The following is a 25,929-nucleotide window of genomic DNA, read 5'->3' on the forward strand; positions in this document are numbered from 1 at the left end:
CAAATAACAGATTTGGAGGGAAACCAATGAAAGGAAGCTAGTAATAATGTGAACTTAATTGTGTAATACTATCATACATATTCTGTACATCCCTCAAGAGTACATATCAGAAATTTGATTATGATAGACTCTTCAACAGAATATGCATTAAAATCCCCACTGCAACATATATGTTTATGAAAGTCTTGAATTAAATTTTTGTTACCCATACCACACTACAAAAGTTTTTGCTGCTTAGCATGGGCTCAATACAGTGCTTATTCAAGGCCTGAAAAATTGTTTGTTGTATAAAAGAGGAAATGGATTATTTCATCCTTTATTTCCTCATATTACTAAATGTATGATAGGTTTACAATCATTAATGCTCATGATTCACATAAATAATATATATATATATATATATATATATATTTATGTGAATAATATATGCATGTGTGCATATATAGCACACACATAAGCAGGGCTAATCTGAGGTTTTGGTTGAATGCTTTGAGTCGAGCATGTTATATTTGTTAATTACATGTGTACTTCTGGCAAGTATGGGAACACCTCCAACATGATTAGTTTTTCCTGTATTTATGCATTTGTAAAAATTAGATGTACACATAAATAGTTATCTTCCTATTATTTGGAAACACACACACAACTGTGTTAAAGAGTTAGAAATTTTGTTTCCACTACTGGAAACAATTCTTTAAAATTTCTTAGAGGGTTGCTATCATAATGGCAATGGAAAAGTTAATGAAAGCAAAATATCAAGAAACATTTTAAGCATTTAATGCAAATATAACATAAGAAGTAACTAGCACGTGTTTTAATTTTATTAAAACTTGAATTCACATTGGTTTTAAGAGATCATTAATGTATTTACATGACATGACATGAATGATGTTATACTACAATATGAAGTTGCTCATTTATAATCATGAGCTGACAGAGCTGCTTTCCATTAATTCATACTACAAAACATGCATAATATGAAATTTTGTATCTAGTTGAGAAGACACTACAATGAAAAAAGCAAATTGCATAAGGCCAAATTCCAAATAATTTACAAAATGCTTTATTCTGTTTAGATTTATAAAAAGAAATTCTGATTTGAGTACAACTTATTATTTAAATATGCTGTATTATCCACAATATTCTTAATTACTGTGCATTTACTGCACAGAGAAATAGTTTCATCTGTATAGTAATACCCTTTTGGCCCATTCCAAATTCTTGCATAGAATCGTTTTAGCTCTAAATTAGTTTGTACAGGAAAAAGTGAAGCAAAGATATACAACCTTTAGCACATTCTTTGAAATCTCTCTAGAGATGTAGATAATGCAGCTGATGAAGTACAACAGTTAAATATTTTTTGGTTGGATTATCATAAGTAGTATGATAATATTTTCTTTCAAACCACACTTTTCATAAATAAAAACTGCCTGATGAGAAGTCCAAATTCCAGAGTTCAAGGTAGGTATTCCAGCTTACTGTATGGAGATGAACAGGTGCCATTGCACAGTAACTGATGATTACAACTGAAACTGTATGTCATATACACTACAAAATCCAGTTTAACATGTTCAAGTAACTATCTGTCTCGAAGTATATTTGTTACTGCATACTGTCCAACTATAAGGCCGCTCATTTGTATGTATTTTCAAATGTGCAGTGAGGAATTCTGCACGTGAAAATTTACTACCACATGTTGTGCACGTATAAGGTCTTTCTTTCGTATGTGTTTTTTGGTGTACTCTTAGGTGATCTGGGCGCTTAAATTTACTACCACATGTAATGCACCCATAAGGCCTATCATCGGAATGAGTCTTAAGATGATCTGTAAGGTGATTTGATTGCCTAAACCTTCTACTGCACACTTGACAACTAAATGGACGTGTATCACTGTGTATAAGACTATGTCTCATAAGAGCAGACTTGTGAGGAAAAGCTTTGTTGCACTGAGTACATTGATAGGGCCTTTTATTTTTATGAATTAATAAATGCTTCTTAAAGTCTGAAACAATATCTGTTGTAAATGTACACTTTGGACACTTATGACGCTTTTTAATATTTTTTCCATCATGTGTTGATGTTCGAGGAGCAGCCACTTTTCTGGTAGCAATAAGCACAACTTTTTTTTGTTCTGAAATGAAATAAAAATTATCAGAATGAGAAAAGAATATATCATTAGTTATGGGAATGGAACATAACTAATAAATAATATAATAATAAATTAATATATACGTGCTATTAAACTTGGAAAAAAAAGTAATAATTATATTGGAAGACCTGTGAAATACATTCACACTAAGAGCACATGCTCAGACCAAAAGCATAGTGCAGTTGCCTGGATAATGGAACATCTGCCTTTCAAGTAGAAAGAATGTAATCCAATCCTCTAGGATATGAAGAACTTTTGTAAAGTCTTCTGAATAAGGTCTTACATTTTTCAAGGGGAGAATTCTATAGCTGTAAGAGAAACCCTTTTCTAAAGCTTTTTTTTTTTATACAGAAGTTGTAGGACCCCCCCCCCCAAACACACACACCCCCAACAGAGAAGTTGGGATTTTTCATGCTGCTAAACAAGAAAAATGGCAAGAAAACTCGCGTAATTAAAGACATAATACAATGGTCTCAAAATCTCAGTTGTCAGCAGTAATTCCAATTACACCAAACTAAAAGCTGAAAGTTGCACACAACACTAATATTTTCTTAGAAACAATCCACTTTTTTTTTTATACAACAACTTGTGTAATTTAATTGAAAATGAAATAAAAAATCTGCTAATGCCTTTTATTCCCCCATAGGAAGTTAATGATGCCATTTTAGTCCTATCTAACTTTTGGAGACTGAGGGACAGTCAATCTCCACTGTAGTCAATCAGAGATAGTTGGCTACAGTAAACTTATATCACTAATTTTAAACAACATCTGGTGAAGAGAGGCAGCCGAAAGCACCATCTCATGGTCCCTAACCATAATGCACTATTATCTTAAATAGTGTAGATTCTATGGTTGATTTGCTTAAGTTTACAGGATGAAAAAGCCATGTTTCTGGGAGAAAAAAACCTGCTTCCCTGTGCCAGAGATTAACTAAATTGGGAACGTGGTGAAGAAAAAGATCTTTTAGTCAGCAACTAAAATCAAACTTAGAATGATCTTTCTTCAGACTGCCTAGCATTATGGATGCAAATGCCACTTCCACAGGCATCAACTGAAAAACTGCTAATTAAAAGTTAAAAAATCAAAAATAATCTAATTATCCTCCTTGATGTGATAAAGAGGCTTGTCTCCACCAATGACCTTTCAAGAGCTATGCTAGAAGTAGTTAAGCAATTTGTATGACTTCGCTGAATGGTCAAAAGGGTGCCAAACTAAAATGAAGATCCTGATCCTCCGGAGGAAGGGGGAGATGTTGATTACCTTACCAAATTAAATCTCTAACTCAGAGGTCACCTTGCACATAGCACTGCTGCTTTAGTAAGGGGAAAAGTGACATACAAGGATAAGAAAGTGGCCACTATATGAAGCACTGATCAGATAACACAGACTATTTGTGCTCAGATTTGGTCACCCTAGATTTCATTATGTGGAAACATTGGAGAAGGTCAAAGATGTGTCACCAACAATATCAGGACTCTGGAATGTTGGTTATGCAGAGATTAAAGGAATATAGATTGCAAAGTTTGATGGATAGGTGGACAACAGGTAATATGATACAGACATTTAAGTTAGTGAGGAATTTAATATATAGGGAATTATAAAAGGAGTGGAAGGTGAGAAGGGAAAGAACACGAGGCATCCCTGGAAGAGTTCAGGACTTCAACCCTGGTTCAGGTCTCTCTGGTCTATCTACCTTTTCTGTGATCTTCCTCTTGGTCACTTTCCATGAATTTTCATTTCATACATTCTTGATATTGTTTCTTCATTCTATGTCCAAACTGTAAGGAGTAGATTTTTTACGTGGAGAATTGTGGGTAAGTGGAGCACATTACCAGAATGCATTATGAATGCTAGGAGTTTGAAGGATTTTAAGGTTCAATACAATAAGTATAGTGCTGGTTGAGTAATCCTCCTGCAGTGAGTCAATTGACTCCATAAAGATTGATGTGATAATTATAACAGAAAACAATGATGATTATGTCATATAATGGAGTAATTCAACATATTTGAGTTTCAAGTAAAGTAGTCATCATTTTAATTGATAATAAATGGAAGTTGTAACAGTATTTATGGCAAGATAGACTGTGTATATTATGAAAAGATATACAACACACATTAATATAATACAGAGAAACAATGAATACAAATCAATAATTACAAGTAATCCTATATTTGGGTGGTATATTTAAATTACTTCATCAACAACAGCTCTAACTGAAATTGTCAGGTCAGGTGGATCAAAGTTCCCTATTTCTTTCTATCCTCCCAAATTCTTTCTTCGTGAATAATGGTTCAGGTCTCTCTGGTCTATCCACCTTTTCTGTGGTCTTCCTCTTGGTCACTTTCCATGAATTTTCATTTCATATGTTCTTCTTGGTATTGTTTCTTCATTCTATGTCCAAACTGCTTCAAACAAGAGTTCACAAGCATTTCTTTATCACTTTCTAGTCTCAAAACATTCCTATGGTTCACATTTCTTACTCTATGTTTTTGCCAACATTATCCTTAAAACTTTCATTTCCATTGATTATATCTATATCTCTTTATGTTAACTTCGCTGCATAAGACAAAATGGGCAAAAAGTAACTTCTGTTCAGAGAGTGAGGTCACACTGAAGTGCACTTCAGTGTGACCTCACTCTCTCAACGTAGACTACATTGTTAAAAACGTTTTGGTCCACTAAATCTCTTAAACTTCCATTACTTGAAAGTATACTTCTCAGATATATGAAGCTTCACTACTCTTCAAGAGAATCTAACACTATTTACATTTTCTCTACAATTTAAAATCATGCTCTCACTCTTCCTGCTATTAATACGTAACCTATAGCTGTGTCACACTGTTCCATTTGTCCAGTTTCTTCTGTAGCTCTTCTTGCATTGTGCCCAAATCACCACACAATCTGCAAACAGCTGCTTCTCCTTTCTGGTCACTAACCATATCTAGGACACTATTCATCACTGCAATAAACAGCAATGGAAATAAAACACTTCCTTGTTGCAGTCCAATATTAAGTGTAAACCATTATGAATTACTAAATTTAGTCTTCATGTGGCTTTTAGGCCTAACATATATATTTTTTTGATCCTGAATATTTCTTCTTTATGTCCAATCTAATCCAGTGGCCTCCTCTTTAAGAGGGTTGCAGCTGATGAACAGTCCACTTTCATGCCTCTCTATCTCTTGCTTCTGTAAGATTCTTGCCCGTCCAATCTTTGATGTTGTCTTTCCATTGCAGTCGGGGTCTTCCTCTTCCTTTTCTTTCCCTCCACCATCCCCTGCAATACTATTCTGGGAAGCTCTCCAGAAGAACCCCCTCATCAAATGTCCTGCAAACACCATTTTTCTTCTTTCGATACTAGCCATAGTCTTTTAATTTTTAATCTTTTAAGAACCTCTTCATTGCTCACTCTTTCAGTCAGCTGATACGATCCATTTTTCTCAAGCACCACATTTCAAATGCATTCAATTGGTCACTCATCTCCTTATTGATCATCCAGGACTCGCATCCATACGTCGACATGCTCCAGATCATTGTCTTGAGGATTCTTACTTTTAACTGTTTGTTCAGATTTCTGTTTCTTAATATGTGGTATATTTGGAAAAATGCTGCTTTTGCTTTTTTAATTCTGTTCTTAATTTAATAATTAGATCTACTGTCTTCTGTTATCCAACTCCCAAGGTATTCAAAACTTTTTACATTTTCTATTCTTTCTCCGTTCAAAGTGATTTCCATCCCATCATTTCCTTTCCTTGAAATCATCATCACTTTTGTCTTCTGAATGTTAATTTTATATCTCATTTCCAACCCTGTTCAGTCTGTTCAAAATTCTTTGCAAGCCTCCCTCTGTTTCGTTCATAAGTACAATGTCATCTGCATATCTTATATTATTTATCAAGCATCCGTTTATCTTTATTTCATCCTTCAGATCTTCAAAGGCCTCCATCATCCATTCACTATAGACATTAAAAAGGAGTGGGGACATCCCACACCTTTTCTTATCGGGATCCATTCAGTATTCTCTCCTTCAAATCTGACCCTTCTTCTTGAGTTTTGTATATTCTGAGCAAAATTCTCATAATATTTTTATCTATTCCTATTTTATGCAAAATATCAAATAAAACATAGCGATTAACATTATCGAAAGCTTTTTCATAGTCCACAAAGCATAGATATAAATCTTTATTGCACTCGATCATTCTTTCCCCCAATATCCATAGTCTTTATGCCTATCTTTTCTAAACTTACCCAGACTTCTGCCCATTGAATCCAATCAAAGTTTTTTTTCTTTTCTTTCTTTTTTCATCAAAATCAAGAATTCCATAAATGCACTTTTTCCAAATTCCCAGTTTCTCTCCAGTTCCCCTTATAGCAAAAATCAAATTAACAGTTGAGTGCCCTTTTTTAAAACTAAATTGCTCTTCTTTCAGATCTTCCTCTATTTTATCTCTTATTCTTGTTACAATTATCCATTCATAAATTTTGCAAAATGACACAATAACTGTAATCCTCTATAGTTACTACACCTCCTTCTTAAGTTCCCTTTTTATATTGGGACAATAATCACTTTGGTCCAATCAAATATCATAAGATAAAATTTCCAGATCAGTCTAAAAAAAAAAAAGTCACATAACCACTTCAGTCCTGCAGAATTAAAAGCTCTTTATCGGTTCAACAACAAGTTACCTATTCCATGAAATTTTCTATTTTTCACCTATCTTAACTTCTTCAACCATCACCTTATAATCTCTCTCATCAATGTATTCAATCCAGTTTATTTCACTATGGCTTTCATCTTTAACATGTTCATCTTTGGTATATTTAAATTACCAAAAGGTGCAAAGGCATTTAATAAAATACTGATTGGAATTCAGTTACACAAATTGCAACAAATAGGGCAGATATGAAGTAGGTGATGTGGAAAAGAGGGTGGCTGATGAAGAGATCACAGTAGTTTATTCAGGAGTAGAGTACAGAAGGCCTGTGCCAGTTATTAGTGCACTGCAGGGCTCTGAACTTGGGCTGCTGCTATTTAATTTGTATTTAATGATAGAGGAAATGATTTGGGGTGCTTAAGGGTCAAAATATACAACTGAGAGGAGACCTCTACATAGCCTTTAAAGGAATGCAGAGAACCAATCAGGGCTTCTAACCTAATGTCCAATCCTCACCTTCTTGCGGTGCACCCTGTTAGGTATCTACCTGGATACTGAACGAACGAGGATGGGTTGGCAATTTGGGATTTAGCCAACCAAATTATATTCTTATTGGCTTAAACCAAAATAAAAAATGATGTACAACATGACAGAATTTCATGCCAGCTAGGCGTTGCCCGGTTAAACAAGGTCCCCGTTGTTTTCACCAAGGAAGGGCAAGCAGCAAAAAGACAACTACTGGAACAAATCTTAAAACCCACCCATCACCAGAGTTCAAGATCAGTACTATCAATATACGAAGCCTGAATAGCAAAGAAATGGAGCTAGCTGAGGAATTGGATAAGTACCAGATAGAAATAACACAGGTGACTGAAAGTTTAGAAGTTCACGTGGTATATTTCGGTAATTGGACCAAGTTTTTTTTTTTTTTTTAATAAGCTATATAAAACACAATGAATTAATAAAAGACCCGACAAGTTTCATAAGTCATTTGACTTACATCTTCAGGGGTAAAAGGTAAGTGAAAGTTAAAACAACAAAAAAGAGATTAACAGTTCATACTATACAGTTATAGCCATTTGACTATTCATAAAATTAAAGATCAGAATGCAGATTTAAAGCAGTGCTGGGTTTAAACAATGCTGGATGATGCCACGTTCATAATGTCTGAGGTATATTTTTTATTAAAGCTGACCAAACTTGGTGGAGAATTAATCCTTGATTTTTATTGCATTGTGTTGGTATTTTAAGCATGTTTGCAACTTCTTTAAATTTCCTTATGTAACAGTTTTTTTCTATGTATGACATGTTTGTATTCTGCCATAGTACATTGTGACTGGTGGAAGTGGAATGGAAAGCTAGACCTGATTTTTGTTCTCTTCTGTTTTGTACATCCTTTTGGTGTTTGTTCATGCGAATTTCCCCAGATCTTCCTGTCTGTCCTATGTAGCAGATGCTGCAAGAACAATACATTTTGTAAACAGCTGGTTTTTTTTAAAAAACCAGGTGTTTATAAAAACCTCTACAAGCATCTCTCAGAAACAAGATTTCAAAAGCGCTATCACGCTTCCATATATCAAAAATGTTACACAAAAGATGGCTAAATTACTTAACAAATATAACATCAAAGTAGCCTTTCTGTCGCTGGAAAAAATTTCGAGATTTCTACATCCCCTGAAACCTCCTTATCATCCTTTAAAAAACCAGGTCTTTACAAAATTTATTGTAAATGCCTCCCTCTCAATATCACCTTCCTGATATTGAGAGGAAAGAGGACAAATGGGAAGTGTTCAGAATATTAAGTAACTCTGATACTAATAAGTCTAATAATACAGAAACTAGTTGATAGGCGGAGGAGGGAAGATATGATTGAGACATTCAAATTGCTAAAGGGATTCTATAGGATTAATTCAGAGGATATTTTTGAGATCAGGACTGGTGGTGGGAGAACTAGGGGACCCCTATGGAAGCTGGGCAAGAGTGTGGTTAATAGGGGTGTTAGAGCTGGGTTCTTTACTTTTAGAGTGGTAAATGAATGGAATATGCTGCCAGAGTCTGTTGTGGGTGCTATGACGGTGAACGAGTTCAAGACAAGGTATGATAGATACTGTGAGAATGTAATCGCATAGTTGTGTGGACATGATGTTTAGGGCCTCCCTCGATGAGTCTAAGGACTCCTGGAGTCGCGCGAAATAATAATAATAATAAGTCTGTTTGACTGGATGGGATGTCACCACGTATATTAAGGGAATGTGTGAAAGAGATGGCAGTACCCTTAACTTGATTGTTCAACAGAAGTCTGGCCATAGGAACAGTCTCAGAAGGGTGGAAAATAGGAAAAATAGTACCACTGCATAAGAGAAAATCCAAGTCAGTAGTGTCAAACTATAGGCTAGTGTGTATATTAGATGTAGTCATGAAGGTGTTTGACTTGTTAGAGACAGAATATAAGCCTAGATGACAAGAATGAAAATCTTTCAAGAGAACAGCATGGCTTTGTTAAGGGGATGTCATGGTTTAGTGACCTGGTTACATTTTATAATAGGATGACTAGTGAATTAGACAGATATGTTTATAGAGTGATTTTGCTGAAGCATTTGATCAAGCATCACAAGACAAACCACTTTGTAATTGAACAGGATGGGAATGGATAGTCATATAGTGGTTTGGTTACATGTTGACGCGATAGGAAAACCAGTAAATTGTGTATGGAAGTACAGTGTCACAAAAATCAGTGACAAGTGGGGTATCACAGGACTATTCTGGGATTATTGCTGTTTAATTTTTATATCACATATATAGTTCATGGTGTGAGAGGGGATATTCATTTGTCTGCTGATGATTCCAAATTAGGAAAACTAATGTCAGGAAGATCTGATGTGATGTTACAAGAGCATTTGAATAGGTTAGTGCTTTGGGTTGAAAAATGAGGTTTATCATATTGGAGAAACTTTTCTTCAGAAAGTGGAAAGAGCAAAGAATCTGGGTGAATAGGGAATCTGTTTAACTGAAGTTCAAGGGGGACACACTGCAAAAGTTATAAGCGTTACTCAGAATCCTGTTGCTATAACAAGAACACTAACATGTGCAGATAAGGAGGTGATAGTTCCACTGTATGAAGCACAGATCTGATCACCTGGCTATACTGATAAGGAAACATTGGAGAGGGTGCAGAGGCAATAACTACGACTGTCTCAGGACTCTGGAATATTGAGTATGAAGATAGAGTGAGGGAATGTGATGTTCAGAGTTTGGTGAATAGGAGGAGGAGGGGTGATATGATTAAACATAAAAGGTGGCGAGAGGAGCCTATCAGATAGATATGGGAATTATTGCATTGAATAATGGGTGATGCAAGAACTACAGTAAGGAAGTGAAAAGAAAATGTATTCAAGGTATGGTATTTATTGTAGTCCGTGAGTGCTCAACCTCCTGCAATGAGTCTTCTGATTCCATGGAGGCTTGGAAATAATACTAACATATATTTATGTTTAAGTTGCCTGGTTGCAGAATGAAAAATTTAAGTTTCCAGGAGGAAAACCTACAACCTCTGTATGATACTGAGTGACAGATAAAGGTCCTTTGCATCCTAGATAGGATCTGAACTTGGTCTTTCCGGTCAAAGGGCTTAACCTGACTGAGCTATGGAGACTATGAATGACTTCAAAACCTATAATAGGTTTAGCAATCTTTCATAGGTGGAGTTTGTGTGTGTGTGTGTGTGTGTGTGTGTGTGTGTGTGTGTGTGTGTGTGTGTGTGTGTGTGTGTGTGTGTGTATTATTATAATGGGCTACTCCAAGGAATCCTTAGACTCATTGAGGAAGGCCTTAAACATCATGCCAAGAACTATCCAACATTTGCGCAATAGCTATCATACTTTGCTTTGAACTCATTCACAGTCATGGCACCCACAACAGACTCTGGCAACCTATTCCATTCATTCACCACTCTCCAAGCAAAAAACCTAGTTCTAATACCCTTACTAACTACTTTTAATCAGTTTCCATGGATGGCCACTAGTTCTCCCACCACCCTATACACCTGTTCTGAAAAATTTCCTCTGAATTAATCTTGTAAAAACCCCTCAGTAATTTGTATGTCTCAATCATATCACCCCTTTTCTACGTATCAACCAGTTTCTGTAACCCACAAATCTTCAACCTGTTCTCGTAAGGTTCATTCCATAGACCTGCTACCATCTTGGTCACTTGTCTCTGGATCCTCTCCTCCACCTCCTCATCACCAAGAAACCCTAGTGCCCAGATATGTGTGCAGTAGTCAAGATGGGGTCTTATCAAGGCTCGATAAAGAGGGACGCTCAGGATATGACAGATACATGATAGAAATGAGAAGAGGAGATGTGATAAAAAGTTACTAAATGGTTACTATTATAGTGTAGCCATTTCCCTTATCCAATTCTGCTCACTCTATTATACAACGTGAGTAAATTACTAAGACAGAAAGTACTTTCTACAAAGCGTTGCTGCCCACCATAGAGTATCATATTCCTCTCCATCCCACCCATTCCTGAACTCTACCTTTAATCAACTTTTTCAATACCTAAACCACTACTCCTGAGATACTAACTGGTCTATAACTAGCTTTTTCTTTCTTAAAGCCACCTTTTATGTAATGGAACCACCTTGCCTTCTTTCACTTCCTCAGAACCTTGCCAGAGCTTAGACTTGATTAAACAACTTCGTCAAAGGAATTGCACATTCTCATAGCACATAGGCTAATGTGTCAACCCATCCCACTGCTACATCCACATCAATATTTTTCAATATGCTGAGCACCTTTAGTTTGTCTACATCAGTTCTCACACTGGTCTGTCTCAATGGCAATTGCAAAATTTCCTCCTGGATGATACATCCTTGCAAAGTGATCACTTAGTAATAACTCAACTATTTCATCTACTTCTGTTACTTATCAGCATAGATGAAAGTTTTTCTTCCGTAATCATTCTCTTCATCAATTCCATAATCTTCCTCTTAATCAATATACAGAGAGAGAGAGAGAGAGACAGAGAGAGAGAGAGAAAACCTTAGCTAATTTCCTCTCATAATCTGATTCAGCTTTCCTTAGAATGTGTTTTGTATTGCTTGAGTGTGCCGATCGCCTTTATCTTTATATTCCTACTATAATGTTTTTTTTTTTTTTTTTTCAGCTCCTGATTTACACTGCTACTGATCCCTCATTTAGTTTGTTCAAGAGAATAAACTAGATGAGAGAAACAATCCCTGACCCCCTTCCAATGTACTACTAACATTCTTTCTTTTGGCTTTTTATAGGCTGCCTCTGAAGTTTGTCATAATCACTAGCTACAGTTCCATATATATATATATCCTTTCTTGACTGAGAATTCTACATGCTCAGTTAGCAACCTCCCAGAACAAAACTGCATGGTTACTTTCTCCAATTAGAGGCAGAGTGGCTAACTTGGTTATGAATACATCTTCTGATGCTAGTTCCAGATTCAGCACTCTCAAACTCCTGGTCCTCTCCATCACATATCATTTCAGGTAATGATACATTAATAACTGTATAAATTATATTTCCATCTTGCCATACACAATTTCTTCCCACTAATCTATGTCCCAATAATTGAAGTCGCCCATAATAACTGCTCAGCCTGCACAATGACTGCAGGAAGACTGTTGATGCATGATGCCAGTGGGCATACATTTCTCTGTGTATCCTCTGGTCTATAGCATTAACCAACAATATGGTCCTGCTAGTCTATCTTGCACAAAATAGCCTCAAATGGAATATCTCCTTTTGAGACCTAAATATCTTCCTTAACTTTTATTTATTTATTTTTTTTTTTGGTTGAAGTTCTTCAGCTGTCATCAGCAATACCTCTCTTCACATCCTATTTCCTGCATCTGCCCTGAAAATACAAATCATTATCTGTTCAGCCAGATCTCACTAATGACAATTTTTGGTCAAGTCAAGCTAACCTATATTGTCATCTTCTCACCTTAATTTCTGATACTTCTGGCATTCCTGTACATATATTTCATGTAGTAATACTTCTTAACTGAAATAAAGTTTTTTGTTCAGGTACAGTTAACATTTTTAGTCTGGTTGATGGAGTGGTTAGCATATCCACTCTCCAGTGAAAATGCTGCAGGTTCAAATCCCATCAAGGGGATGGATGTTTGTGACATCCTTCATTCATGCATGCATATTCATACAGGCAAAATACATACTGTTCCACAAGATGGTCTGTGTCACCAGAAGTAGACCCAACCCTTGCCCATTAAGGGGGAGAATTTTATCTCAGCAGTAAGAAAGATCAGCTTAGCTTATAGTTAACACTGGATATGTTAAATAGTTCCATGCTCAGAGACTTAAAAATATACATCTGCCTAAAATTCTCAGACCATTAAAGAAAACTTTAATTACAATTGAAGACAAACTGCTCAATAAGCTAAGGTTAAAAAACTGATTCATATGCAAAACAGTTAATACATCTGAGATGAAAACTATTCAAGTTTCGCTAGATGGGTCATGACTAGTGATTATTTACTCTGAATTTCACATTTTTTTCAATTATAGTGAGAGTTAATTCTGTGTAAAATTTATTTACTCATTCATGCTGTTATTTTCAATGCTTATTTATGTAACAAAACTTTAATTTATTTCCTGGATTTCAAACGCTCAGGGCTTTAAGTATACTAACTTTGTGTGTGTTCATTATTAAAGATGTCTACGCTTTTCCTATGGGTGAAAAATTTTAAATATTTCTATTCACGTTACGATGTCTTATTACTAATTTCAGAAAAAAAAAAAAAAGACAGAAGGTAACTTATTAAAGGCGGAACAAAAATGGCAGGGTGATTACTGTTTTAATATCACAAACGATTTCATTAAAAAAGATATTCAATGAGTGATAATCGCCATACTATTATTACCTATTTGTTCTGTTCCCGTAGTGGAATTACTACATTCTGCCGTTTCCATCTGTTTGTTTCTTTTTTTTTCTTTCTTTTTCTCTCTCTCGCCTTGGAAGGTACCAACAGCTGATGCCTATGATTCCGAGTACACTACACCTCGACTATCACTTAGCATAAGTGACACTGCAGAACACATCTATAGCTGAATACTACGATAATTCTGTTTTGTTTCACAAAAGTTAAACATGCCATTAGTTCACGTATTTATTTACACAAGTTATAGTATACGGTACAATACAATACAGTACAGGGGGGAAAGAAAGGGAAAAGCACAGGTAACAAACGCGTACAATGCATATGTAGCAAAATGTATTTTTTTAAAGTAATTTTCGTTCGTTCTTAATCTAACTCACACAAGTTACGTACCGCAGCACAAACACGATTACATTCATATACCTAAAATTTTAATTCGGGTATTCACTGTGTGAAAAACAAGCCTCGTTTTCAGATCTCGGTGCCGAGCTTAAAGGTTTCTTTTTTTCTAACCACCTATAGCATTTTTTAAAATTTAGTTTGCAACATTATTTTTGAAATCAGCCCGAATTTTTTCTTCGATTTTTAATTATTTATGTTTTTAAGGTCAGCGTCATATTCAGTAGAGAGTTTAATATTTACAACTTTAGGCAAAAGAAATGCGAGACTACGAGAGCAACAAAAGCACCCGCATTTAATAAGAAAACAATTTATTATGTTAAGAAAAAGCATCATACTATGCTACTACCACTTGTATCAGATATAAATGAGAGAAATACATACCAATTATTATTAAGTGGATTGATTTAGTTGGTTGAGAGCCTGTGTAGCTCAGAGAGCCTGTGTAGCTCAGTGGATGTGGCGTTTGCACACTATCGCGCTAGGCCGCACGAAGGAAGTCTTGGTTTCGAGTCTAGTCGGCGACTAGAGGAAATTTTTCTAAGCCTTTTTTCGACCGGTTCCCGAGTTAGTCGATCTCTGGCACGGGCAAGCAGGTTTTTCCTCCCGGAAACTCGGGTTTTTCGTCCTGTAAACTCAAGAAAATCGACCGTAGAACCCACATTATTTCAGACATTAAATATATTGTGTTAGGGTTAGAGACCACGAGATGGCGGCACATTTGAGCCGTCTCTCTTCACTGCGTACCGCTTAATTAGTGATAGCCTTGGGCCATCTGTCTCTGATTGGGTACCAGTGGAGATTGAACTGCCCACTCAGTCTCCAAAAGTTAGATAGGGCTAAATGGCCTCGCCTACTCCCGTAAATACGGGAATAAAAAGGCGTTAGCTGATTTAGTTGGTTTTACAAGTGGAGTAATTAAGAGTATGAGGCCAGTGCTTTATGCGTGTCTTCTTCTTCCGCCAATATACCTGTTTTGCAGGATGAAGAACTCTATTTAAAAGTCTTTATAAAGTACTAATTACTAATTGGGATATAATATCGCTTAACTTAAATAAGTTTATGTCGCCGAATTGAAGCCTTTGGCTCTTCATATAATTAGTAATTATTTAGGACACCTTGGCAGTTCTCATATAAGGGATGTAAGTTCTGTTCGCTACAAACTTGGTATTAACTAGGTCTACCTACTCACTGATGAGACCTTAATAAAGGTTGAAACCGGTCTGGGTAGTGACCTTCTCTTATAATGTAGAACAGTAATACAGCTCCTAGGAGCTATATTCACATTATGGGTAAATACCAAGAATAGTGATCGGAGCTTGCTCCATCCTTACTATGAGTTGCCTCAGTTTGCACTACCAAATGGGTCAGGTGCTGCACAATGCAGGTATTTGCTTACGCTTGGAATCGCCGAACTTTATATAGTTTCTATATTCAGCACGAAACTCTTTAAATTTCTCATTCGGCTAAGAAACAATATGGGATGTAATATCCCTTAACTTAAATAATGTCTTTATAAAGTTTCTTCCTCGTGGCCGTTTGGTCTCTCCAACCAAACAATTATTAAATGTTATTATCCCGTAGCTAAACTGAGAAACTGTAAATGCCTCCTAGTGAGAAAACACTCCATTTTTCTTTTTTATTCTGCATTATCAGTCCCACTTATCTTGGATCTTTCCCTTCTATATAGTTCTGTCTTTGTCATCTCACTAATTAGATTCTTTACCTTCATATACAAATGCTTAATCAGTCCTTATATTTAAACTTAGGTCTTCCACTTTGTGCTTGGCAACTCCATGTTCATAATTCATGGCTCAAATAGTCATTGTCCATCCTTCCTAAATAGATGATGATACCGACAACAGTGCTTCTTGGAGCTTATTTGAAACCTCGTAGACTCCGACTGTTGGTATTATTCTCTTGTTCCTAATTCAGCTATCTTTTCTGATAAATTAGCATATCATACAACTTCATTTTTGCAATCACTTATACGCTACACGTTTTGTTATTAACTGTCACCACCATTGCCCAAATATAACATTCGCTAAAATTTATTATTTAGGAATCTCACCTGTTTGAACTTATTCTGCTGACGTTGAGCGTTTTTCGATAGCTAACTTTTCACTGTGTCCATGCAGTTAGCCGAGTAGTTACGTGCTCCACAACCATATGCTTGGGAAAGGAGTGTCCTGCGTTCGATTCTCGTCGCCGACGTGAGGAGCATAAGGATCTTTCTCAGATATTGCCAAGTTAGCCAGTCTTGGGCATCGACTACAGAATTTTTCTCTCTAGTTTATCTTGGTTTTTTCTTCCCGCGAAGCAGACAAACCGGTCTTAAGAACACAACACTTCACAGACAATTACACATGGTTGAGCATAGGGGTAACGACCCTATTTCGTAGTGAGTTATGCAACCTAAAAATGGGAGGCCAAGGCCATACATGGGGCTATAGTGCCAAAGAAGAAGAGAACTTTTTACTGTTTGCCTTGATTCTCTGGGGGAAAACAACGAGATTTTGTGAAACTTGACACATTGTACCATCATCATTCTTTTGATTTATTCAAGTATAGAATACAATTTCATATAATAGAATACAATCTTCGTCTTTGACTGCTACTGATCTTGTTTGCTACTTCCTATTCACATTTCTTATAAGTTTGTAAACCTCTCTAGTTTTATGTTCCCCATAGTACTGTTCAATATCTTTGCACTGGTCCTCCAACCATTTGGCTTTATCAGATCTTGCTGCCTCTGAATTATCTCTTAAGTTTCAGTTCTCTTTTCTCGTACCAATTTTAGGGTTTCCTGAGTTATCCATTTCTTGTTGATCTTTTCTCTTTCAGGAATTACTTCCTCTACTACTTTTTTTTGGAACTGTAGTCAGTCATTCTGCTCTTGTATTTATATTTTGTTTTTCACTTGGGTATTGGGGTCTTAAGTTTAGTTTCCCATATGATCTAATATGCTGTTCTTAGCCTGTGTTCATTTAATTTTGAGATGCATCTAGCGTTTTGGAACTTTCCTTTGTACTTCTGTTTCAGTTTTCGTCTTATATTCGCAATCACTAAGCTGTGGTCAGAATCAGTATAAGCTTCTTGAAATGATCTGCACTGTTTAACTGAGCTTCTCCATTTCTGATTTATTAATAGCAGATCGATCAGATTCCTGTGTTTGCCATCGAAGGAGCGCATGTCCATGTCCGTTGGAATTTGATATTGCGAAGCATCAGGTTGTTATCTGTGGCAAATTCCAGAAGCATCTCTCCACGTTCATTTTACTCCATGTCCAAATTTTTCCATAACCTTTTCCCATCCTGTGTTATTTTTGCCAATCTTTGCACTCCAGTCTTCTCCAATGATGAGTATATCTTGCTTTGGCACTTCATGAATTTCCAGTTGTAGATCCCTGTAAAATCTCTCAACGTTTCAGCTGCACGCTCTGCAGTGGGCGCATATATTTGAATGGTGGTGATATTAAATGGTTGGGTACTGAATCTTGCAGCCATTATTCTTTCACTAACAGGTTTGTATCCTATCATTTGCCTGACAGGCCTTGTTACTTAGCAGGAAACCTACGCTTGCTTCATGCTTCCTTTCATTTCCTGACCAGGGAACTCTTCCACCATTTGATTTCATTATATATTTCTTCTTGAAGCTTGCTTCATGCTTCCTTTCATTTCCTGACCAGGGAACTCTTCCACCATTTGATTCTACCATATATTTCTTCTTGAAGCAACTGCAATTTTCCAGTTGCCCAAAGTGTACGGACATTCCATGTACCAATAGATATTCCATCCTTTACAGGCCTGAGTTTGATTTTTTTTGTCTTTGTTTTCAGTAACTGATTTTTCGATCCAACCCTGATTACTGGATTGGAGACGCAAACCGTGTTCGACTGGGCGACGTCCGAGCCAGCATGAGTCTTTTCTCTTGTTCTTTGGCATCAGATTTCTGATGCCAAAGAACAAGAGAAACGTTTTTGTCATCAGATTCTTCGCTCGCCTTGGCGCAGTATCGTCATTGGATTTCTGTGGCTTTTTACAGAGTTACTGGAGTTGTCCACTAACCCACCACGTCCTGTTAGTATTGCCGCTTATTGTCCGGGGCTGCTGATTGGCTATTCACAGCTGGCCACCACCTCTGGTGGCCATTCCCTGATCCGCAACCTGGGGACCATTCCGGTGACATGTAGCTTTGCATCGGGGGAAAGACCCCAGACCGGAATTCTTATGATATAAATATGTTTATGAGAAAATTCTGGTGGAGCTAGAATCAAGAGTTATAAGAACTTTCGAATTATAATTGTATCTCTTTAATACCCTGAATTTATAACATTAGCGTAATGTTATAAATGGCATATGTTTTTAACAGATATATGCATAAATTCTCAGCAATATTTGGTACATAAAAATGAAAAAAAATTAAATAAATAAATAAACGTAGTATTTCCATGTCGTACAAGAATGTTGAGAGTTCGAAAGTATTTATAGTTATATCAGAGAGGGGGGGGTGAAACTCAAGAGTCAGGAATCTAGATCTTGTAGCATGTTTTATCCTCAATAAGTACAAATGTTTACATAATACAGGTTTTAGCACTGTTCTCAAGATCGGATGCCCTTTCTGACGTCAATCCTCCCTCTTTATCCGGACTTGGGAACTCCACCCAGGAAGTAGGCTGATGCCTACTCCCTGAGTGGAGTTAAGTCAGAGAGAGCACCTTGGAGTATGTTATATGCAGACGAAATTGTACAGTGCACGAAAATAAGAGAGGAAGCGGATCAAAAGCTGATAAGATAAAACAGAGCATTAGAAGAAAGCCGACTGAGAGTTAATAGAAGAAAAATTTATTATCTGGTGTGTGGTCAAAATGTTGTCACTGAATAAGATGTAATGCTGAATGGAGAGGTCAAGAAAGTAGATAAATTCAAATATCAGAGTTCAGTAATAGACAGTAAACGTGAAGTGGAAAGGGAAATCAATAGCAGAATTCAAGCAGGATGTAAGAATTGCAAAGAAATGTCAAGAATGTTTTATGACAGAAATGTTCCAGTGAAACTGAAAGGAAAAATATACAGAACGGTAGTGACACCTACAATGTTATATGGAATAAAGACACTGACTATGAAGAAGTCCAATGAAAGCAAGATTGGTGCTACGAAAATGAGGATGATTCGATGGCTGTGTAGAGTAACAAAGAGAAATCAAGTGAGGAATGACCGCATCAGAGGTGCTGTAAAAGTGACTGCAATTGCAATCAAAATACAAGAAGCGCTTTTAAAATAGTAGGGATATCTAATGAGGCGAAAAGAAAAATATGATGGACGAAATATCATGATAGAAATACAAGGAAGAAGAAGAAGTAGAAGATGAGGAAGACCAAAGAAGAGGTGGAAAGCTAATATAGAGGAATTTCTAAAGGAGAAAAACCTGGACAAGATGCAGTCTACAATAGAAACCAATGGAGAACACTCATCAGAAACAGCAACCCCGTATAGAAATGGGAACAGCTGAAGAAGTAAAAATGTTCACGATAGAGTACCATAAATGCTTTCTAAAAAAGTGATAAAAATTATATAATAATAATAAAACTCATAACGTGCCAGTTTTATTATTATAAAATCACCTGACCACAATGTAAGTGTTCTGAACCTAAAATGTTATTATACGCAATTCGAAGGACAACGTAAAATAAATGCAATAAACAAAAAAAAAAAAAAATCAGCTAACGCCTTTTTGTTCCCGTAAACGGGGCGTAGGCGAGGCCATTTAGCCCTATCTAACTTTGGGAGACTGAGTGGGCAGTTCAATCTCCACTGTTACCCAATCAGAGATAGATGGCCCAAGGCTATCACTAATTATGCGGTACACAGTGAAGAGAGACAGCTCAAATGTGCCGCCATCTTGTGGTCGCTAACCCTAACACAATATATTTAATGTCTGAAATAATGTGGGTTCTACGGTCGATTTTCTTGAGTTTACGGGACGAAAAACCCAAATTTCCGGGAGGAAAAACCCGCTTGCCCGTGCCAGAGATCGACTAACTCGGGAACCGGTCGAAAAAAGGCTTAGAAAAATTTCCTGTAGTCGCTGACTAGACTCGAAACCAAGTCTTCCTTCGTGCGGCCAAGCGCCCTGGTGTGCAAACGCCATATCCACTGAGCTACACAGGCTCAGTGGATGTGGCGAAAGACTAGAAATCAGGAAAATCTAGATCAGAAAAAACACTAGAAAAATTTCCAAAAATATATATTTTTTTAAATTTATGTTCTGTCTTATATTTCTATGCTACTTATAAATTAGCGATCATATAAGGTGGGAATACCCTACAGCACTTGGGAATCCTTGCCGCTGTGAACGCAAAGCGAATGAAGTAGTGCTCGAGCACTACTTCGTTTGCCCGAGCCTGGCCAGAGATCACGGGTATCATGTATTGACGATCACTGCAGGTGCTCAGTCATAGCTGGTATGCAATGTGTAGTGTGTATTCTCAATACATCTACTCAACTCGCCACCCTCAAGATTAAATCTTAACTGCGCACAACCCCCCCTCCCAATATTAAATCTTGAGTGCTCGACCCCCTCCAAGATTAAATCTTGAGTGCGCCACTGCATTATACTACTGCACCTTGTCTGCTGTGCACAGATTTGATCTTCTGGGTTTCAAACGGATAACGGAGCTGTGGGAGAGCTGCAAAGGTAATAGCGGGATTATGAAATGTAGATTACTAGGATAGATTGAAAGTATGTGTACTACAGGCACCGATTGACAGAAAAAAGAGGGGTGATATGATAGAGATCTATCAAGTTCCGAAAGGACGTTGTAGGATATCAGTTGATAAAATTTTCATTATAGGTAAAGTTGGAAGAGGACAAGGGAACATCCACGGAGGATAAATTTGTGCACAGAAAATAAAAGTGGTCTGAGTTAGATATTCTCTCTCAGAAGCGTTCATGATCGGAAAGGCATGCATGTTGAAGCAGGCAGTGAGTTTAAAAGAAAGTATGACAGCTGGTGTGGATGATGTATGAATTGCCATGATGAGTCCTCAACTTCTTGGAGGGATAATAAACAAAAGTCAGCTAACGCTTTTTTGTTCCCATATAGGGATAGACGAGGCCATTTTAGCCCTATCTAACTTTTGGAGACTGAGTGGTCAGTTCAATCTCCACTGAAGAAGGCAGCTAGCAAGTGCCGCCATTTCGTGGTGCCTAACTCTAAACCAATATTTTTATAATAGCTGAAAATAGTGTGAGTTCGACGGCCGATTTTATTTAGTTTACGGAACAAAAAATCCGAGTGTGCGGTAGGAAAAAACCGATTAGAAAAATGTTCCTCTAGTCGGCGACTGGATTCGAATGCCTTTCATCTCGCGGACAAGTGCCGTAGGGTGCAAACGCCACACAAGCTCTTGGAATAATAATAATAATAATAATAATAATAATAATAATAATAATAATAATAATAATAATAATAATAATAATAATAATAATAATAATAATAATAATTATTATTATTATTATTATTATTATTATTATTATTATTATTTTTTTTTTATTTTTTTTTTTTTTTATTTTATTTTATTTATTTTTTTTATTTTATTTTTTTTTAAATTTTTTTAACATTTTATTATTTCTCAGATAAATTACATACATTATATGAACACAATTATGCATAACAAATACTTTCTCGTACATAAAGTTTTTTTAAATAATAATAATAATAATAATAATAACTGTTTTCAACGTATATTATTATAATATTCATAATGAGGATTATTACACATGTTTCTTTGCAATTTTACACTCTCTATATACAATATCAATGGATATAATCACTCTATATTGCATGCTTTTGTCACAGTTATTACATACATTTGATTACATATGTTACTTACATTACAAACATTGGTTTACATGTGATACGTACATTACATGCATTTGGTTACATATGATACATGTTGGATGAGAACTAATTTCTCTGCTTTCATCCTCGAAGCTTATATGTAAGCTTATCTGTTGGTTATTATTTATTGTTTTTTTTTTGCTGTGTTGGGCAGCTACGAAATCTATGATTGAGAAATTCGCACCCACGCACGCGCGCGCGCGCGCACGCACACACACACACACACACACACACACACACACACACACACACACACACACACACACACACACACACACACACACACACACACACACACACACACACACACACACACACACACACACACACACACACACACACACACACACACACACACACACACACACACACACACACACACACACACACACACACACACACACACACACACACACACACACACACACACACACACACACACACACACACACACACACACACACACACACACACACACACACACACACACAGAACAGAGTTGGCTCGGACGCGAACGGACGTGCCTGAAATCGCTCCTGCTTTAAATTTGATTTGTGCGGTATCTAACAGAATAACTGGATCTATCTGGTATCGACTGATAGCGTGTACAGTGATCTATCTAACAGTGAGTAATTTACTCTATAGTTTCTCAGTTCTAAGGGCGTATGAGTGAATCTTATTCTATCTTCATGGACTGAATACTGCTGTTCTGACTATATCTATCGTTCAGCTACCCTTAAAACAACGACCAGTGCATAAGAGGATTAGATGCAACCCTCCCAACTGCTACCACTGAAAACCTAATTCAATGGAAACGTCGCTTCTAGGAACAAGCTGCAAAACTGTAAGTACATTTTCTTGAACTTTGTACATTGGAAAAGTTAGCCGTCAATAGGAGGATATAATACTTCAACTTCGAGTAATATTAAAATGGCGGCACGGTACGAATTAGAATTCGAAAATGCCCTAGATTTGCTGCGTAACGTAGCCAAAGTAAGCAGCAATTTAAGGAACGACTTAAAAAATGACATCCTAACCGCAGTAAGTGAATTAACAAAGGTTTTCAACAGAATGAAAAAACGAAACTAAAGTATCGATAGAACAACAGACTAATACAAACAACCAGGGACAGCCTAACTTAGCTCAGCCTACTCAGCTATACTTGCAAGTGGTTAAAAACAACGCTAAAAATAAAGATGAATCCGAAAACAATCCTTGCTATAAATTAATAGTCAAACCGATAGCTCAAATAAACAGCGAAGAAACCAAAAATCTTATAAAAGAAAAAAGTAGACCGAAGAGAAATAAAAATCGGAATCACAAAAATGAAAAGCATTAATAAAGGAGGAGTGTTAATTGAATCAAAAGAAAAGGCTGATATAGACTTGCTGCATAACGAAATATCTAAGGAATGCAAAGACGCGTTAGTAGCAAATCCCGGTAAGGAACATCTTCCAAGGCTGATAATATATGATATTCCCAGTAAAATAGATGCGGACAACGCAATAGACTCAATCCGCATGCAGAGCGAAGAACTCTTCATCGGCGACACAAAGATGATATAGAAATTTATCATGACAAATAAAAAAACGAACAAAAGAAACTTGATTATAGAAGTCGATCCAACGGTGAGGACCAAATTGCTGAAAACCGGTTGTTAAAATCCCATGGAGAATTTGCCATTGCGCAGACTATGTAAGTGTTCTGAGATGCTTTAACTGCAATACATTTCACCATCATACACAACACTGCAGGAGAAAAACCACCTGTCCGTTCTGTTCTAAAGAACATAAGTTCAGCAAATGCCCACGAAATAAGTCCGAGATGAATTGCATAAATTGCCAAAATCAAAACAAGCATGCCATAACTAAAAACGACACCAAACACATGGCATTAAGCAAAGACTGTCCGACACACAATTACCACAAACAGCTCAAAATTCAAAACATAGATTATGGAAAGCAATAATAAAGCTTGCAGAAACAGCATTACCTCACTGGCATGCCTTCAAATAAATCTACAACGCTACATCAAGGCTGTTAATAACTTAACAGAACTCAAGAATAGAAAAAATATAGGACTGGTATTAATACAAGAACCCTACAACATCAACAACAAAATATGCGGCGTTCCAAGTAATTTTAAAATATTTTCCAAAGGATCTGAAAGGAGAGCTGCAATACACGTGGTAAACCCTGAAGTTGAGGCAATATTAATTACCCAATTAATATTGCCTCAATTAATATTTCAATAAGTACTGAACGAGGATTCGGTACTTATTGAAATTACGTACAGAGGAATTAAAACTTTCGCTGCAAGTATGTATCTAAACTTTCACGTTGACATAAAATATGACTTAGAAAAAAATGAGCAACATTGTGGATTTTGCCATCGACCATGGCTTAATTATGGGAATAAATAATTTTATGGTTTAACGAGATCACAAACAATAGAGGTAAAAATCTGGAAGAGGTCATAGCATCAAATTCCCTAGACACACTAAACGACGACTGTAACACTTCATCATTTGAAAATACCAGAGGAAGCAGCTTCATCGATCTAACAATGGCAAACAGCGCTATTTTACCTCGGGTTTCGAATGGAAATACGAAGAAGACGAAAGCTGTTCTGACCATCGCATAATAAATTTCATTGTCAGTAACAAAAATTTAAACGGAATAGACAACACCTGTTGACGAAAACCACCGCATTAACATCAAATACTTCACCAATAAAACCAACCTAGAGAAATTTATAAAAGCATTAAAAAGAGAATTTATACTCTTAATCTCAGAACATCACTTTAATGCGAACAGCGAAAAGCAGCCCAGCTTAGACAAAAACCTAGCCATCTGGGCACAAAGCGATATAGACTTCCTTGTTTCTGCACTCTCATCAGGTCTGAAAAAATCCGGTGATCAAACACTCAGAACAACCAAGAAGCTAAACATCGATAGAAGAAAATCAGTACCGTAAATAAGGAACGACGAACTAACAGTCCTAAGAAAACGTGTCAACGCACTCAGACGATTATACCAAAGAACATACAGTAATCAAGATTTAAGAGAGAGCAGTCCAAAATTTCAAACGCGAAAACAGAATAATGGAAAAAATTTTGTACAGTTTCAACCGTATCAAATCCTTGGAATTGCATATATAAATTAGCAGCAAACAAGACAACACCTATACTATCAACTATCAAGAAAACAGACGGCACCTACAAGCAGAAACTGCAGCTATTATGATAGAGAAGTTTATTTCCAATGACAATGTATCGACAGATGAAGAAAATCCCCAAAATTTGCAGACAAAGAATGGAAATAGATATAGACTTTCCTGACGACCTCTCATTTGCAACTAATGAAATCGAGTGATTATTAAGATGAATGGATCCAAGAAAAACTCCTGGAGAAGACGAAATAAGTAGCGACATACTCTTAATAGCGTTTCTTGAATTCCCCGAATTCATAACAACAGTTTACAACAAATGCTTAAAAAGAGGACGATTTCCTTCAATATGGAAACACTCAAAAATTATACCTATAATCAAACCAGGAAAAGAAACATCCGACGAAATTAAGAAAAACAGACCAATCAGCCTCATAAACGTTGCCGGTAAGGTACTAGAAAAACTTCTAATAAACCGAATAATGCACCACGTCATTCAAGAAACTTATTAAGCAGCAATCAATACGCATTCAGACCTCAGTACAGCATAGTAGACGCAATTATGGAAGTGAAAGAGTTTGCAGAACACAGTCTACAGCAGAAAAAAAAAAAAAGACATACTACTAATCTCACTCGATGTACAAGGAGCCTTCGATGCTGCTTGGTGGCCAGCCATAATCAATCAATTAATAGATTTAAAATGCCCTAAAAACTTACCCA

The 25,929-nt window shown here is 36.5% G+C and overlaps 2 protein-coding genes across 2 annotated transcripts; one reads left to right on the top strand and one right to left on the bottom strand.

Annotated features, from left to right (window-relative positions):
• Positions 1 to 803: 803 nt before the first annotated feature.
• LOC150101059 (uncharacterized) lies at positions 804 to 14,186 on the bottom strand. Its single transcript, XM_090401877.1, has 2 exons — positions 13,725 to 14,186; positions 804 to 2,131 (listed from the first exon to the last, which is right to left on the bottom strand). Exons 1-2 carry the CDS (start codon positions 13,771 to 13,773, stop codon positions 1,572 to 1,574), a joined length of 609 nt encoding a protein of 202 aa, XP_090258003.1. The 5' UTR covers positions 13,774 to 14,186; the 3' UTR covers positions 804 to 1,571.
• Positions 14,187 to 19,028: 4,842 nt separating this feature from the next.
• On the top strand, positions 19,029 to 19,421 carry LOC150101060 (uncharacterized). Its single transcript, XM_090402156.1, has one exon. It carries the CDS (start codon positions 19,029 to 19,031, stop codon positions 19,419 to 19,421), a length of 393 nt encoding a protein of 130 aa, XP_090258282.1.
• The last annotated feature ends 6,508 nt before the right edge of the window (positions 19,422 to 25,929 follow it).

This window comes from Typopeltis vanoorti, chromosome 12 (genome assembly GCF_054136105.1).
Source record: "Typopeltis vanoorti isolate ZY-2024b chromosome 12, IOZ_Tvanoo_1.0, whole genome shotgun sequence".
Lineage (NCBI taxonomy): Eukaryota > Metazoa > Arthropoda > Arachnida > Uropygi > Thelyphonidae > Typopeltis > Typopeltis vanoorti.